Below are 14,466 nucleotides of genomic sequence, written 5' to 3'. Positions count from 1 at the left end.
TGAGTGTATATTTGTGAATACACAGAACTTATAAAGATGACTACAATGGTCAATCCCACTCCATTCTAGCATTTCAGATATATCGAGAATATTTTTCTCTTAAGCTTTGTGAAACACATTTCTCTATACACATCAATAATATGAATCATGTTTATTGTGAAAGTACAAATACACCAACACATCAAACACTCACTCAAAACATTTATGGCAGTTGCGACTGTGATTATACTATATATGCAACCCATCACCAATGTCTACAAATTATGCACAAAGCACTTAGTGTGAAGCCAAAGCAGTACTATTTGCAGATAAGATATGTACAAAGCAAAACAGATGGGAACAACTTTTTGATTGCAATCACTTCTCAGTATAATATTTATTGGAAAAGAACATAAACCCAAAAGAAAATGGCAAAGAAAAAATGCATTACTACTGTAATATAATCAGCAAATTTTTCCTTCCATCTAGCAGCATTAAACCAGTTCCTGGTTACATCAAGTTATGCTGACAGTGATAGGGTGATTTTCAAAACACTGCTGTGTGTGGTGTGATAGCCAAAAACTTCCAAAAAAATGACATGAACCTTGATGAAAATGTCACAAAATAATGAATGACTTTAATAGCATACAGTACAGTGGAATGAAAGACAGAGCCAAATTTTTCTCTTCACAACCTTGATTATTACTCTTGTTTTTTTTTTTTCAGTCAAGCCTTTGAAAACATCTAATACAGCAAAGTAACTGAGATAGTCCCTGATAATGTCAAAACTACATTCACATAAAACATTCATCTACAAGGTTCTCAAGGTGTTACATTTCTGCTGACACACAGCAATAGATACATGATATGCATTCTTACCAAAATAAAGTCCACCAAATTTTGTTCTTATTCTGCAGCCTCTGCTCTACTTGTATCCTGACGAATTACCAGTTTCTACACACTTACTGCTTATGCATGAGATAACTTGAATTGTACATGTTAATTAAACCTTCAGATTAAGGAGTGTAATACTTTCTTTGAGAGAGCTGCTTTGCGAAACTTATTCTAAAGTACAGTCAACCTCCCCTAAGTTAAATCCAACAACAGGGACTGAAGAAAACCCTTTCACTTATGTGGATTTTGACTTTGTAAATAAAACAAATGAACACCTGTTAATGTCCAACTGGGGTAAATTTTTCTTTGTCTTTGCCATTTTTTTTTTTTTTTTTTGTGTGTGTGAGGCTAACTTAGGTGGGATTGACTGCATAGCACTTACAAACATGGAGATATGAAAAGATATATGTATTCCATTACATTGTAAACAAAAAGCGCATCTGATAAAACTGTAGGACAATGCGGCCTAGAAAAGAAAAGATACAGAAGAGAACTGTAAACTCTACTTGTGTGTTTTAGTAAGTATCACCGCCAAGGAGCACGTAATTCATTATTTACTAACAAAAAGAGTATGAAAAGGGCAATACACACTAATCAATGTGACTATTGCACACATAAAATTAATACGTAGGCAGCAATTCTACCGTAGGCAAAGGCACGATGTAATTTATCACTGCATTTCTGTACCTACATCCATTAAACACTCAACTTTGTGACTGTTTTGAAAGAGTATGAGTATAGTGTATGAATACCATACAGTAAAACAATATTTTTGTGGCATGAAATTTTCGCAAATTGGAGAGACGGCCTTTTTTGCGGCATGAAATTTTCGCGAGTTGCCTCTAACATTCAATGCGTATAGTGTAGACAAAAAATTTCATGTGCATTTTAATTCCGAATTCCGGGAATCTTGGCTCTTGCAAAATTTGCGAAGTTAAAATGCACGCAAACATTCCTCATTTTACAGTACACACCTCACTTTGGCATCAAACATTTCAATGTTTTTTTTTTTTTTTTGAATAAATGTATAAAATGACAAATCTATAAATACTTCTTACTGAACAAACCCTTTGCTGTACATATTTTCTTCTTGTAAACGAAACAGCAGAAGCATTAAATAAGTCCAGTAAATGATGTATTTCACTTTCACTCTTTACAAAGTCTATTTTCCTTGTAGAGAGAGAGAATAATCTTCGTCAACAAAGTATCATTGCATTGGTAATGCTGTCATAAGTGCTACGCCACTCGGGTTGACCTTCTGTGTCAAAGTATCTTCCATACCAAGATGCTGCATGATGTCACTACCCATGCCCTGCACGCCGCTCACCATGTAACCATTCGCTCTCGCGGGGATCCCTAGCTGGCTTAGGGTCGTGTTAAAATTGATCGGAAGCTTCACGTACCGGCTCGTGATGGCTATGAGCCACCGCGACTTCTGCAGCGGCCTTGTCCACGCCTCAATGTTATACTTTGTGTTCTAAAGTAGGAGGTGGAGGTTATACACACAAAGTAACCATGTGCACTCAAATCTCACCTTCCTTATCAGACATTGTGAACAGGAAAATTTAAGTGCACATACACTATAAAAGCTCTTAATTTTGCAAGTTTCATTTTGGGGAATTTCAGGAATCACTGTTGGGCTGTGAATATGTGAACAACACTCAAAAATATTGCCACCTGATCTTGATAGCATTAAATTTGTGGAGTGAACAGACAGACATAATGTGCACTTAATTTCGCCTAACAATGATGCCAGTGTCAAACCTTTAAAACAACATCTCATGAAAATGTCTGTGACCTCCTCATTTGCAAAATTATCTGTATGCAAAAATAGCAGCTTTTATGTAGATCTTTTTTAATGATGGATTACTGAGAATTTGATAGAATGGGTTCTCTAAGCACCTAAATTTGATTTATATTGAGTCTTAACTCTCCTGCTTGCCCAATACTACCTACACAGCATAAAGACATGACAGACTAGTGAGTATTTTAGCTGAAGGATAAAATCTATATAAATTTCTAATCTACATATACTATACTTCCAATCTGCATGTTTCCCTGGTAGTAAAACTGGTTAGGTACAAGGCAACTCACACAACAAACAAAAATATGCAAAAACTTGCATAATTTGATTTTATTACTATGATCTATTTACTTTAAAAATATTCTGAACAAGCAAGGTGATTTCAGAACTTAGGTAATACTCATTACCACTTCCATGCTCAAAATCGCATGAGATAAAATAGATGGGATGAATAATACACTGCTTTGACTACTTAAACCTTTCTGTGCTCTGACTGCTGATTGGCACAGAAAACCCCATAGCAATGTAAACACTGTCTTTACCCGTTCCATACTAAATTCTGAAATTCCCATAGACCTAATACACAGGCCACCAGGTTCCCGTATGGAACGGGTTAAGTCCCTGACACAGAAATCATTTGTAAATGTAGATCGAGAGATTTGCAGATAATTCATTACAAAAAAAAAAGCACACCTGACGCTCACTTACACTTTCCTGTCCTGTTAACTGTTGGACAATTATATTTGTCATTATTTATGTAGAAGTGACACATGTAAATCTAATTATCTCATGACTTATTATATAAGGTATCAAAACTGAATTTAAAATGTTTTAACACTACAAACCTAAGAGAAATGATGCACAAGTTCAATGATTCAAGCTGATCATACTTGCAACACCATACAAGTGATAGACAAGATGTTTATAATTTTGAGCTGATTTCATGTCATTTGATATGCATACTATCTATTACATCTATTAATGTAAACATGTCAATTCATACAGCTTGCGAGATGCATGAGATAACCACTGACATTACAAATGATGCATGAAAAATAGAAATCCATCATGCATGGCTAGTCCATGATTACAGTAATACTGAAAAGATAACAAGGAAAAGTAGAAATTACGCGGTACGTAATATATGTCCCCGCCGGAAGTAGCATTTTGTAGCAAAATGTACAATATAGGTCAAAAATCAAGGTCAAAGGTCAAAGAAGTCAAAGGTCAAAATTCTGTGTAGAAGTTTTGAAGCGCTCACCTAGTGCCATCACATAAAGCAAACGGAATCAAAATCGGGTAAGAAATGGCGAAGGAGTAGCATTTTGTAGCAAAATGTACAAAAAATGTAGGTCAAAAATTAAGGTCAAAGGTCAAAGAAGTCAAAGGTCAAAATTCTGTGTAGAAGTTTTGAAGCCCTCACCTAGTGCCATCACATAAAGCAAACAGAATCGAAATCGGGTAAGAAATGGCGAAGGAGTAGCATTTTGTAGCAAAATGTACAAAACAGGTCAAAAATCAAGGTCAAAGGTCAAAGAAGTCAAAGGTCAAAATTCTGTGTAGAAGTTTTGAAGCCCTCACCTAGTGCCATCACATAAAGCAAACGGAATCGAAATCGGGTAAGAAATGGCGAAGGAGTAGCATTTTGTAGCAAAATGTACAATACAGGTCAAAAATCAAGGTCAAAGGTCAAAGAAGTCAAAGGTCAAAATTCTGTGTAGAAGTTTTGAAGCCCTCACCTAGTGCCATCACATAAAGCAAACGGAATCGAAATCGGGTTAGAAATGGTGAAGGAGTAGCATTTTGTAGCAAAATGTACAATATAGGTCAAAGGTCAAGGTCAAAGGTCACGACTGAAATTTTGTGTAGAAGTTTCAAAGCTCCCGTGTAGTGCTCTCATATAAAGCAAACAGAATCAAAATTGGCTCATAAATGACAGAGAAGTAGCAAATTGAAGATTTTGATCACACACGGACGCACACACGGACGGACACACGGACGGACAGACGGACGGACGGACACACGGACACACACACGTACGGAGCCTGTTTCATAGTCCCCTGCTCGAACTCGTTCGGCGGGGACAAAAATTTGGCTCATGCTTTAGACAAAAATGGTAAAACAACAGAACTGGAACTTACTTGGGCAGACAAGGGGGGGGGGGGGTAAATTGGTTGGAATGACTTTGGTGAATGCTTAAACAGGTAGATGCAGATTTGTGCAATGCAGTGGTACAGGTTGAAAGAAGGAATTATTTTGAGTCTGTTCTGACATGAAGTATAAAGGAAGTATAAAATGATTGTGTCCAAACAAAAGATAGCCAACACCGATGGAATATTTATGGGTGTGCTTGTTGAAAAATAAGATATGTGATGATTCTGCACGGTCAACAGCATGGTGCATGTTTATCAATGTTGAATGGTCATCTTAAAGCATGCAAAGCAGCGAAGCAATTGAAGAAATGTGGTAGGTGATGATGAAAATGAACTACACATGCTTTCTCATTTGGTTTGGCATCTTTTTCGCTCTTTATTTAGTTTTGTTTAAGCACTCCATATACAAACAGCCACACTGCTGTTTTTTTGCTCTTTAGTGATTGTGGGTTAGCTTTTTTCATTTTGGTAGCAATGAATCCTGAGTAACATGGGTTGGCAAAATGATGCGAGCTATGAGTGCGAAGCATTGGCTGGTTTTGTAGCATGTTAAAACTACGGAGATATTATTTGGGCAATGTCACAGTGGTTTTGCTTTGCTCTCTGAAGCTTATGAAGATATTTTACTTGTATAGTTTTTGCTTTTTTTTAAATCTGCATGCTTCATTGATATTTTTCCCATCAGTGGGATTGATATGAAGTCTGTGAGTCAAGCACCTCTTGTTGAAAATATGCACAGAATTCTGGCTGTATACTTTGACACTGTCTAACAACACATGGTTCTCTTCTGTATCCTCATGCCCAGGGTTTACATTACCACGCATCGAACTAAGTGTAGCCACGTTTTGCCTGCTCATCTCCCTCCATATTAAAGTAATGTTTGAAATTTGAAATGACACTGAAATAAAATAGCTGAGAAATATCATGCCTCAATGCATTAATGTATTTATCAGCTAATTTCTGGAATATCACAGACCTTGACCAAAATCATCTCTTAATCAAATTCTCAACCAAAGAGTTGAATTCTCTGTTTGCTTTGCAGTGTCATGCACATTTGTGTATTTCTTCATTTTGATATTCTAAAATCTAGGCAGTCTTGGTCCGCAAACATGATAGGTGGACCTATGATACAGCTCATATTTAGTGATTTGGGTGAGAGTTTTGCTTGATGTGAATAGAAATTCAGTGTGTAACACCTACCCTAACCCTCTTCACCCTCAACCTTACATTCTTCTAATATCATGTGTGGTAACACAAAAGCTGTAAATAGCTTCAGAAAAGGGGTCTGTGTTCTAAGACTGTGTCAGCGGAATGACAGGAGAGCTAGCAAATTATATCGAGCAAAGTTCACTGACCTGTAGCACACGTTTGCCCATGTGACCAGATGGATCTTTCACAATATTGATGACGTCCTTGTTGAGCAGCATCTCCCGGAACTCTGGTCGGATGGTACGGAGATCATTGGACATGAACATTGGGGCAGCAAAGATGGTCCACATGGCCAGTTGGGCCCTGGACTGTTCAAAGCTCAGACCAAAGTCCCCGATAATGAGCTGTAAAAGGATATTAACCAAAAACGGACTTCAGAACATTCTTAGTCCTTCAAATTAGACATATGGCTGTATTGATAGCAATATTTCATTCCTCTGAAAATAAAATACGCATAAAATTCCTTAACTTGAGCCAAAACACTGTATTTTTCAGATTTTCTCAGATTTTATGTCTGGAGTCGAAAAGGGCCTGAACTTTTGACTCCATTTTACTCCACTGGCTTGTCAGTACTGGTCAAGCAGTTTTCAGCAGTTGTTTGTTTTTGTTTTTGTTTTTGTTTAGTTTATTTGTATTTTTTGTTTGTTTGTTTGTTTGTTTTTTTGCTATGCCAGATTTTATGTCTGTGAGTAATAAGGGTAATGAAGTGTACATACACCAGCAGAGGTCCTGCACAGGGCTAAAATCATTGATTAACCATGTCTTGGATCATGAAATCTCCTTAGAAATGCAATGCTAACCATTGATATCAAATAGATGTCAAGAACTTAGCATCAATGTGGCTCTACACCATTCCCCTTTCCCTCTTCTTTGCTTCTGTGTAGCACAGCCAAAAGATTAGCCTATCACTAACTCAAAAAGCTTTTCTTACATTGTCCATCAAGTTTCGTCTGACAACATTGTGTCTGGATGGTTGAAATTCCCTGGTCCTGCCACAGGGACTAACTCACAAATTTTTCTTACATAGTTGCATCTGGTTTCGTGTGACAACACTGACCATGTCTGGATCATTGAAGTTTCCTGGTCCCGCCACAGGGACTAGAGTGTCCTGCTCCTTGGTGTAATAGTCAATGATGCTCAGGACACTGTCCCATGAGTCTTGAATGTCGTCATAGTTACGCCAGATGTTGCAGTTCTCTGCAACAAGTTTATAGTCAACCTGTGAGAAATGAGCAAAACAGTTTACAGAATCATACAAATGGTTGAAAGCATGCAGACACCTGTGCATTTTCACCTTCACTCTTAGGCAACTTTACTACTTGTTATTTGAACTAAGAAATGACAAATATTTTTTTTTTTCTGCATCAGATACAGTCCTGCATGGAAGGTGAGAATATTTGGGTGGTAAAATGAAGCTTTGCTATTGTTCCTGTCCATTGATGTACTTACAAAACGAGGTGGGTTTCTAAGCTTCATTGATTCAATATTCAGTTGAGATCCGTGGTTGGATGACCCTCATATGATTATCTAGAAAAGTCATAGGTGATTATATTTGCCCTTTTGAAAACTAGTGCAAAGTTGCAATTCATGGACCCTTCATCCCTTATACTGCCCTGTGCTGTACTTGACTCATCTGTATCTAGAGTACCCATAGAGAAACTGGATGCGAGAAAAATCTGAATTGCTTGCTTTTCTGAGGCATTGTGCCCCAGATAGTACATTTTCAAGAAGAAGATGAAAATGTAAAATTTGCCTCAATTTGGACACCCCCCCCCCCCCCCCCCCCCAACAGGGCTCCAAGAGGGACACCACTGGATCCACCCTGATCAAACTTGAAACTACAGTCACCAATGTACTTATTTATACCACTAGCTTAGCTCTGTCACTTCTGGTTATAGAAAAGATTTTTCTAAAAGATTCATTAATTTGGAGACTATGGCTCCCCCCTCCCCCAACCTGGGGCCTCAGGGAGGGCATGGTGCCCATTTGAACAAATTGAGATCCTATACCCCTAAGGATGCTACCTGCCAAGTTTGGTGAAAATTCATCAAGAGGTTTTTCAAGAAGAAGCTGAAAATGTATAAAGTCTACACATGACGCACAACTCACAGCAGATGCCAGATGATGAATGATTGTAAAAAGTTCACTTGAGCCTTTGGTGCAGGTGGCCTAATAAAAGTACTAGTAATCTATGAGACTGTGCTCTCTTACCGTAATGCCATATGCACGTTCATAGTCTGGCCAGCTGCACGAGAAAAGGATAGGTCTACCAGTCTGATTCAGGTACTTTGTCATCTCTGGGTAACCTGGAAGAATGTAAGGAGAAAGAGGGGGGCTAAATTATATCTTTCCAATATATTGGGACATGCTGAGAACTATGGTAACAGATAGCTATAAGTGTCAATTAATTTACTCCATCACTTCAGAGTTTATAAATGTCCACTTAGTATGGGGAATCACCACATGTTAGCACAATGTTAGTCTGTGGATTCTAATAAAATATGTCTCTACTTGTGATATCATTAAGGGATACAAATGAAGATAATAACAAAGACAACTGCATGATCAGGCAATTCTAATTGCAGATTTGATCAACAACCTGGGCCCCATTTCATAAAAGATGTTAGGATGGCAACTTTTGTTGGAATGGCATTTTCTCATAGCCAGCCAATCAGGAAGCTGGATTCTTATCATTGCCCTGACAATTGCCACTCCAGCGAGAGTTGCTCTCATATCAACATATCAAAAAAACTATTCCACAGAAAGTTTGTTGGCTGAAAAAATTAAATGCATCAAAAATTAAACCATCATGAAATGAAATGAAATGGCTCTCATACTCTATATTTATGAGGGGCATGGATGGGGGGAAAGGGGTGGACTTTTTTGTACACCTTTAAAAAGAACATAATGGTCAGCCAGCCACATTTCCACTAGGGCCAGCTGCATTTCTACAGAGGTCTTGGATTTAAACTTCAGGTTGACTAATTCACAGAATGTCACACCACTATACAGGGCCTATAACATGGCAATGTCTAACCATAGCCCCCATGTGTGTCCTTGAGAAACTGGACGAAAAACATAAACATAAGGTTACACATTCTTGTTTTTGTTCTTGGTGTTTTTTTTTTCCACCAGAGTGTCACCTTTCTTCATCGTGTGGGGGTCTGCATAGCAACCGTCCATCTTCAGCATGTCCACACCCCACTCAGCAAAGGTCTGTGCGTCCACTTCCAGATGACCCAGGCTCCCAGGGTACCCTCCGCAGGTGAAGTTCCCATAGTCAGCATAAATGCCCAGTTTGAGGCCCTTTTTATGCACCTTTAAAATGGACAGAAATAATTGGCTAAGTTACTGTATATACAATGTACATATGTAAGGAACATGGTGGTAGTATCTTTCCATGCCTCTGCATATTCAATATTGGCAAACTTTTATCAACAGAAAAAATGAATCATACAAGTAATGTGAGAAAATATAGCTGTGTAGACTTGTTAGGGTAAGGGTGGGAGGAGAATTTGGAATTGAATTGCAGGGACCCCCCTTTTGTTGGTCTACTTTACAGAAATATCTGCTAAGATCACTTAAAGAGTCCCCCCCCCCCTTTCTGGATTTGAAGGATGAACATTGTTTTTTGTGCTCAACTAGGTCAAAAAGACCTATGAGAAGTGTGTTCCCCCTTTTTTTTTCCAGTACTTGTCTAACACCAAAGTACCAAGGAAAGGGTATCTTGGAAAACAAAACAAAAAATGAAGTAATATCATTGGAAACTGATTACAGGTCTGAGAACTGTCAGAAAGCTCATAACATTATCGCAGCATCTTTTTACCATGCAGGCAGTGTGGTGCAAAGCCAAAGTCTGGCTGTTTATGCTGTCCACATGACAAATCAAATGTTGACTGAAGAGTGAAATACATTGTAGTTGTTTGAAGATATTGGAATATGTGATATAAAATGTGTCTAATGGACCGATCAAATTCCAACAAGGCCATAACACAGGATGCAAAACAAGCCTCCAGGGAAAAATAAAGTGTGTAAAGACAATGGACATAAATGCTTGAAAAGTACGTTGGCATGGGGGCGTTGTCTCTCAAAATCCATTAATCAAATAAGGCTTTGTCATTTTATTTACCAAGAGGTCATAGAATCAACATCAGATTAAAGTTATGTGGTACAAGAAGTACAAACAAAAGTGTAGACTGCTGAGAAGACTTAAGGGAAGAATCATTCAAAACAAAAGAAAGAAGTCTTCAAGAGAGCTGTGGAAGAAAATATACCCAGTTATACCCCTACAATATCTACCTTGAGATCGAAGACGAAGAACAATCCATGTATTACATGAAAGAAGCAAAATATTGTTGCGCTTTGACTTTCATGCTTGCTTCATGGAGCACAAAATGCACAAAAAATGTCCACCTATAAAATATAAGAATATAGGAGCTGAAAAAATACACAATACATGGTGTATATGGGTACATATTCTTGTAAACTTGTGGGTATTGTGACAAAACACCAACACTGTTAACCATGTAGTTGAAAAATTTGGTCCCATTCTTTTTTCAACTCTTTTTGTTTTGTTTACAATTTTCTTTTTATGATTTCTTTTCATTTTTATTTATATTATTTTTTTGGGTGAGGGTAAAGGAATAAAACCCAGAATGGGATGCGCTAATGATTACTCACATAATCAGCCAGAGCCTTAATGCCACTGGGAAATCGGTCTGGATCAGCCTGGAGACGTCCCTGAGAATCCCGCTGTTTTGCTGACCAGCAGTCATCAATGTTGACGTATTCATATCCCGCATCAAGGTACCCATCTTCCACCAAACGGTCAGCCATTTCCTTGAACAGGTTTTCACTGCAAACATTTGTCACAGAACGTCTGACCATCTTTACTCCATCCTCAAATAATTTTTACAATTTTTCTTTTATTACAAAATTCAATGATAGGATTGGTATCTTAAAACTTCCATCCTATAACATAAATAGGGAATGAATCCATCACTCCATATCTTCTTGGATGTTTGTGTTAATATCTGTCTTAGCCCATTGAGGACTGAGTCCTGAGTATACTTGGGCAGGTGTCTTTGAGAAATGCATGTTGTAGCAAAATCAAACAATCCTCAACAGGTTAAGTGGGTATCACATGAACTTGTCTGCAGGGTTTGGAATCCTGTCTCAATGAAATTCTCTTTCAAAACTATGAATCAAAATGAGCAATTCATTCATCAGCAGATGCATTTTCTTCTTTTTTTTTTTTAGCAAGGATGAACTACTTCCTATTAACGTAACTAAATTTTATCTTCGTTTTTTATCAGAGATAAACATATTGTTTATGAAGTATGTAATAAATAATCCTGATATAGATGTAGCATTTTACTTGCTTTAGGGAGTAATCATTTCCACTGAAGAAAGCATCTTTCTTCTGGTTTGACAACATTCAAACCTCTCACATTCAAGATGGTGTGACAGCCACATGATGACCTAATCTTGTATTGCATAATACAGGAACATCACAAGGAATTTTTGCTTTGTATATGAACAAGATGTCCTTTCAACAAATTGGATGTATACTGTACAGTGCCATATCTCTTCACCAAGTGTGGTCTTCTGAATTTCTTTTCTTTTTTTTTTTTTTTTTTATAAGACATACCTGATGCAGTTCTTGGGGTCATTTTTGCAGTCAATGTTGCACCTGAACCTCTCCCAGGCAAGCCACCCCATCGGGGGAGTCCTCGCTAGGCCATTATCCAGGGCCATGGAAACGCCACACAGAGCAATCAGCAACAGGAATGTCTTCACCATGATTGCAATCACTGGAGATTTACTAAATGTGAATGAAACAATAAAACAAGAATAAAAAACAAAAACAAAAACAAAGTTTTGATGTAGACAGACTCCTGCACAGATCACTGCATCACTGCTCTGTCCTACTTTTGCAAAACAAAGTAAAATAATATATATATATATATATATATATATATATATATATACATATACATATACATATATATATTATATTCTTTTGTTTTATTGGAGTTGGCATGTTCTATTAGGCTGTTATGTTTTGAGCAAAAACCACTTTTCATACTATGATAGTATGACATTTATGAGTGTCCTACTTGCACGTGTATGTAGCAAGATATCAAATACCTGGTAGTAAGGTCCTGCCACATCACCTCTCTCTGAAAATCCAGACAAGAAAATGTCCAAATGATTTACAGCAAGTTGAATGAAGTAGGTTACGAAATGCAGAACTTTCCTACTCAAAGCGTACATAGCCACACACACACACACACACAACGACAGACAGAGACAGACAAACAGAGAGACAGATAGACAAACAAACACACACACTTCTCAACTGACTTCTTTCAAAATGCCACAATCATTGTGCATCAAGATGTTTAGCTCCCACATTGAGTCCTGGCTACAGCATTACTTTACTTGAAAGATATATCGCATAAACTAAAGTTACATGTAGCCATCTAATATCAATGATATTAGATGGCTAACTTTAGTTTCAGATTGTGCAGGCAGCATATGTAGCAATCTCTTGTGACGAGCGAGTCATGAATGACAGTCAACATAAAGTCAACACAAAAAGTCAACATAGATATTGCATTGACGCTTTCTGATCATCGATTCGGTTCAAATTTATGTGAATGATTGGTAAGCTATGAAGAATATCCTGTGATTTTGGTGCAATTCAGTTCAGTAGAATTGACATTATATATACATGTACATGGATACAAAAGCACCCACTCAAAATTATACAAATTTATTTGGGGAATTCACATCATTTGCCAATGATGTCATCCCCTCATACAAGTCTCACACTACTGCAGTACTGGTACTTTGTCTGTGTATCTAGAGTATATACACGTACATGTCTTCATCAAAATTTGCTTTTTCTTGCTGAAGACAAAGCATATTGAATAGATTGAGATAAAAATAAAATCACATCAAGTTATTGAAGCGTTGCAGTTTATTATTAACACACCTGCACCAAGATTCGACCTCCCGTGCCATGGACAGAAGGTTCAACCTTGCGCAAAAGTGTAAAGGTTTCTACACGTAGCAGGCAGTCGAATTTTGGACAGCGTTGTGGTTAAATCATGCTCAGCTTGCATTACTTAGGTTGAGCACTTATGACTTGCCTAAAACTATTTTTTAAGCAGTGATAAAGACCTTGTTGTGGCTTGCCTTGTCAATCAGCGATGGATAGGTCTACTACCGATGCGAAATAATTGACAAAAATTTTATTCGTATTTATGTACAAATACCCAAGAGAGAAAATTCGAAAAAAATTTAAAAGGCAAATACATGTACACTGTATTCGTATTCATTAAATGACGACACACTGGGACAAGGTGTCATAAATGTTTGTGTGTGAACATAGTCCTTATCATCAGATTTGTCTTGGAATATGCACATCGACAGAACGTGTGTTAAAGTCAACAAAATCATAGCATTCCAAAGGTACTTTAACAAGAGAATCAAAGATATGACATAAACTACAAGACTCTTGAATTGAAAGACCATTAAATTACTCGATTAGGCCTACTGCTCAACAGTTTGGGACTCCGAAACTCAGACTTTGACAGACAAGACTGGGGAAGCTGTGCAAAACAGAGGAACATGATTTCTTAAAGTGAAAAGGAGACTATTTTACTAGGCACAGTAGCATCACCAATATGACATGAATATGAAGCGTGAGCTGGGCTGGGAACCGCTGCTTGCTGAATAGCTGAACAGCTAAGCCATCAGCATCACTGCACCATATCACCCAATCAGGTATGAAGCATATTGAAGGCAGAAGGGGCCGACTATCATGGAGTAGATATGTCTATGACCTAATTTGACCGAAAGATCGGTCTGTATCTGTCCGTCGGGGAATGTTCCGCGGAGACTACGTCTGGCTTCACGGATCCCCTCCGTGACAGCGTCAATGACAATGGCAAAATATAAAAGAGTCCTCCGGACAGACGGATCTTTCTGTCTATGACCTAATGGAATGTGATCTGCGACTACCACTGTGACCACAGGATGTCCATCGTCCAGGTGATGGACGGAGGGAGGTTATAAAAAGGACAAGGTAGGACGCGGGATCGTCCAGGCCCAGCCAGGGGAGGCCTGCGCCTGCGTTCACTTAAATTTTAATACTTAAATAGTGATTTAGTGTGTACTTTAAGAACAGCATCCTCCGATTCAATACTCACCAAAAATGGCAAAATGGCCTAAAGTAAAGGAGGTCTCAGATCGAGACGAAGACAACAAAAATCCAAATCCTCTCCAGTCTCAGGTCTGCAGAAGATCTGTCATACGTACAACAGGCTCCGGGTTTGTCGCGACAGTCGAATATGCCACGAAAGGGGTGGTGGAAGTGCGTGTTGCTGTTGACCTCCAGTAAAAAACGAATGTGGATGG

General features: G+C 38.0%; 1 protein-coding gene across 2 annotated transcripts; it reads right to left on the bottom strand.

The window, feature by feature from the left end:
* Positions 1 to 358: 358 nt before the first annotated feature.
* Positions 359 to 14,466, bottom strand: LOC140234856 (alpha-N-acetylgalactosaminidase-like). Of its 2 annotated transcripts, none has more exons than XM_072314902.1 (8): positions 14,259 to 14,466; positions 11,690 to 11,863; positions 10,720 to 10,894; positions 9,183 to 9,357; positions 8,251 to 8,345; positions 7,097 to 7,258; positions 6,186 to 6,383; positions 359 to 2,350 (listed from the first exon to the last, which is right to left on the bottom strand). In XM_072314902.1, exons 2-8 carry the CDS (start codon positions 11,839 to 11,841, stop codon positions 2,081 to 2,083), a joined length of 1,227 nt encoding a protein of 408 aa, XP_072171003.1. In that variant the 5' UTR covers positions 11,842 to 11,863; positions 14,259 to 14,466; the 3' UTR covers positions 359 to 2,080. The 2 variants fall into 2 exon arrangements, with proteins under 2 accessions (XP_072171003.1, XP_072171002.1); XM_072314901.1 differs by having other exon boundaries at positions 11,690 to 11,852.

Source organism: Diadema setosum, chromosome 11, assembly GCF_964275005.1.
Source record: "Diadema setosum chromosome 11, eeDiaSeto1, whole genome shotgun sequence".
NCBI lineage: Eukaryota > Metazoa > Echinodermata > Echinoidea > Diadematoida > Diadematidae > Diadema > Diadema setosum.
This window is presented reverse-complemented; position numbering and strand designations above follow the sequence as displayed.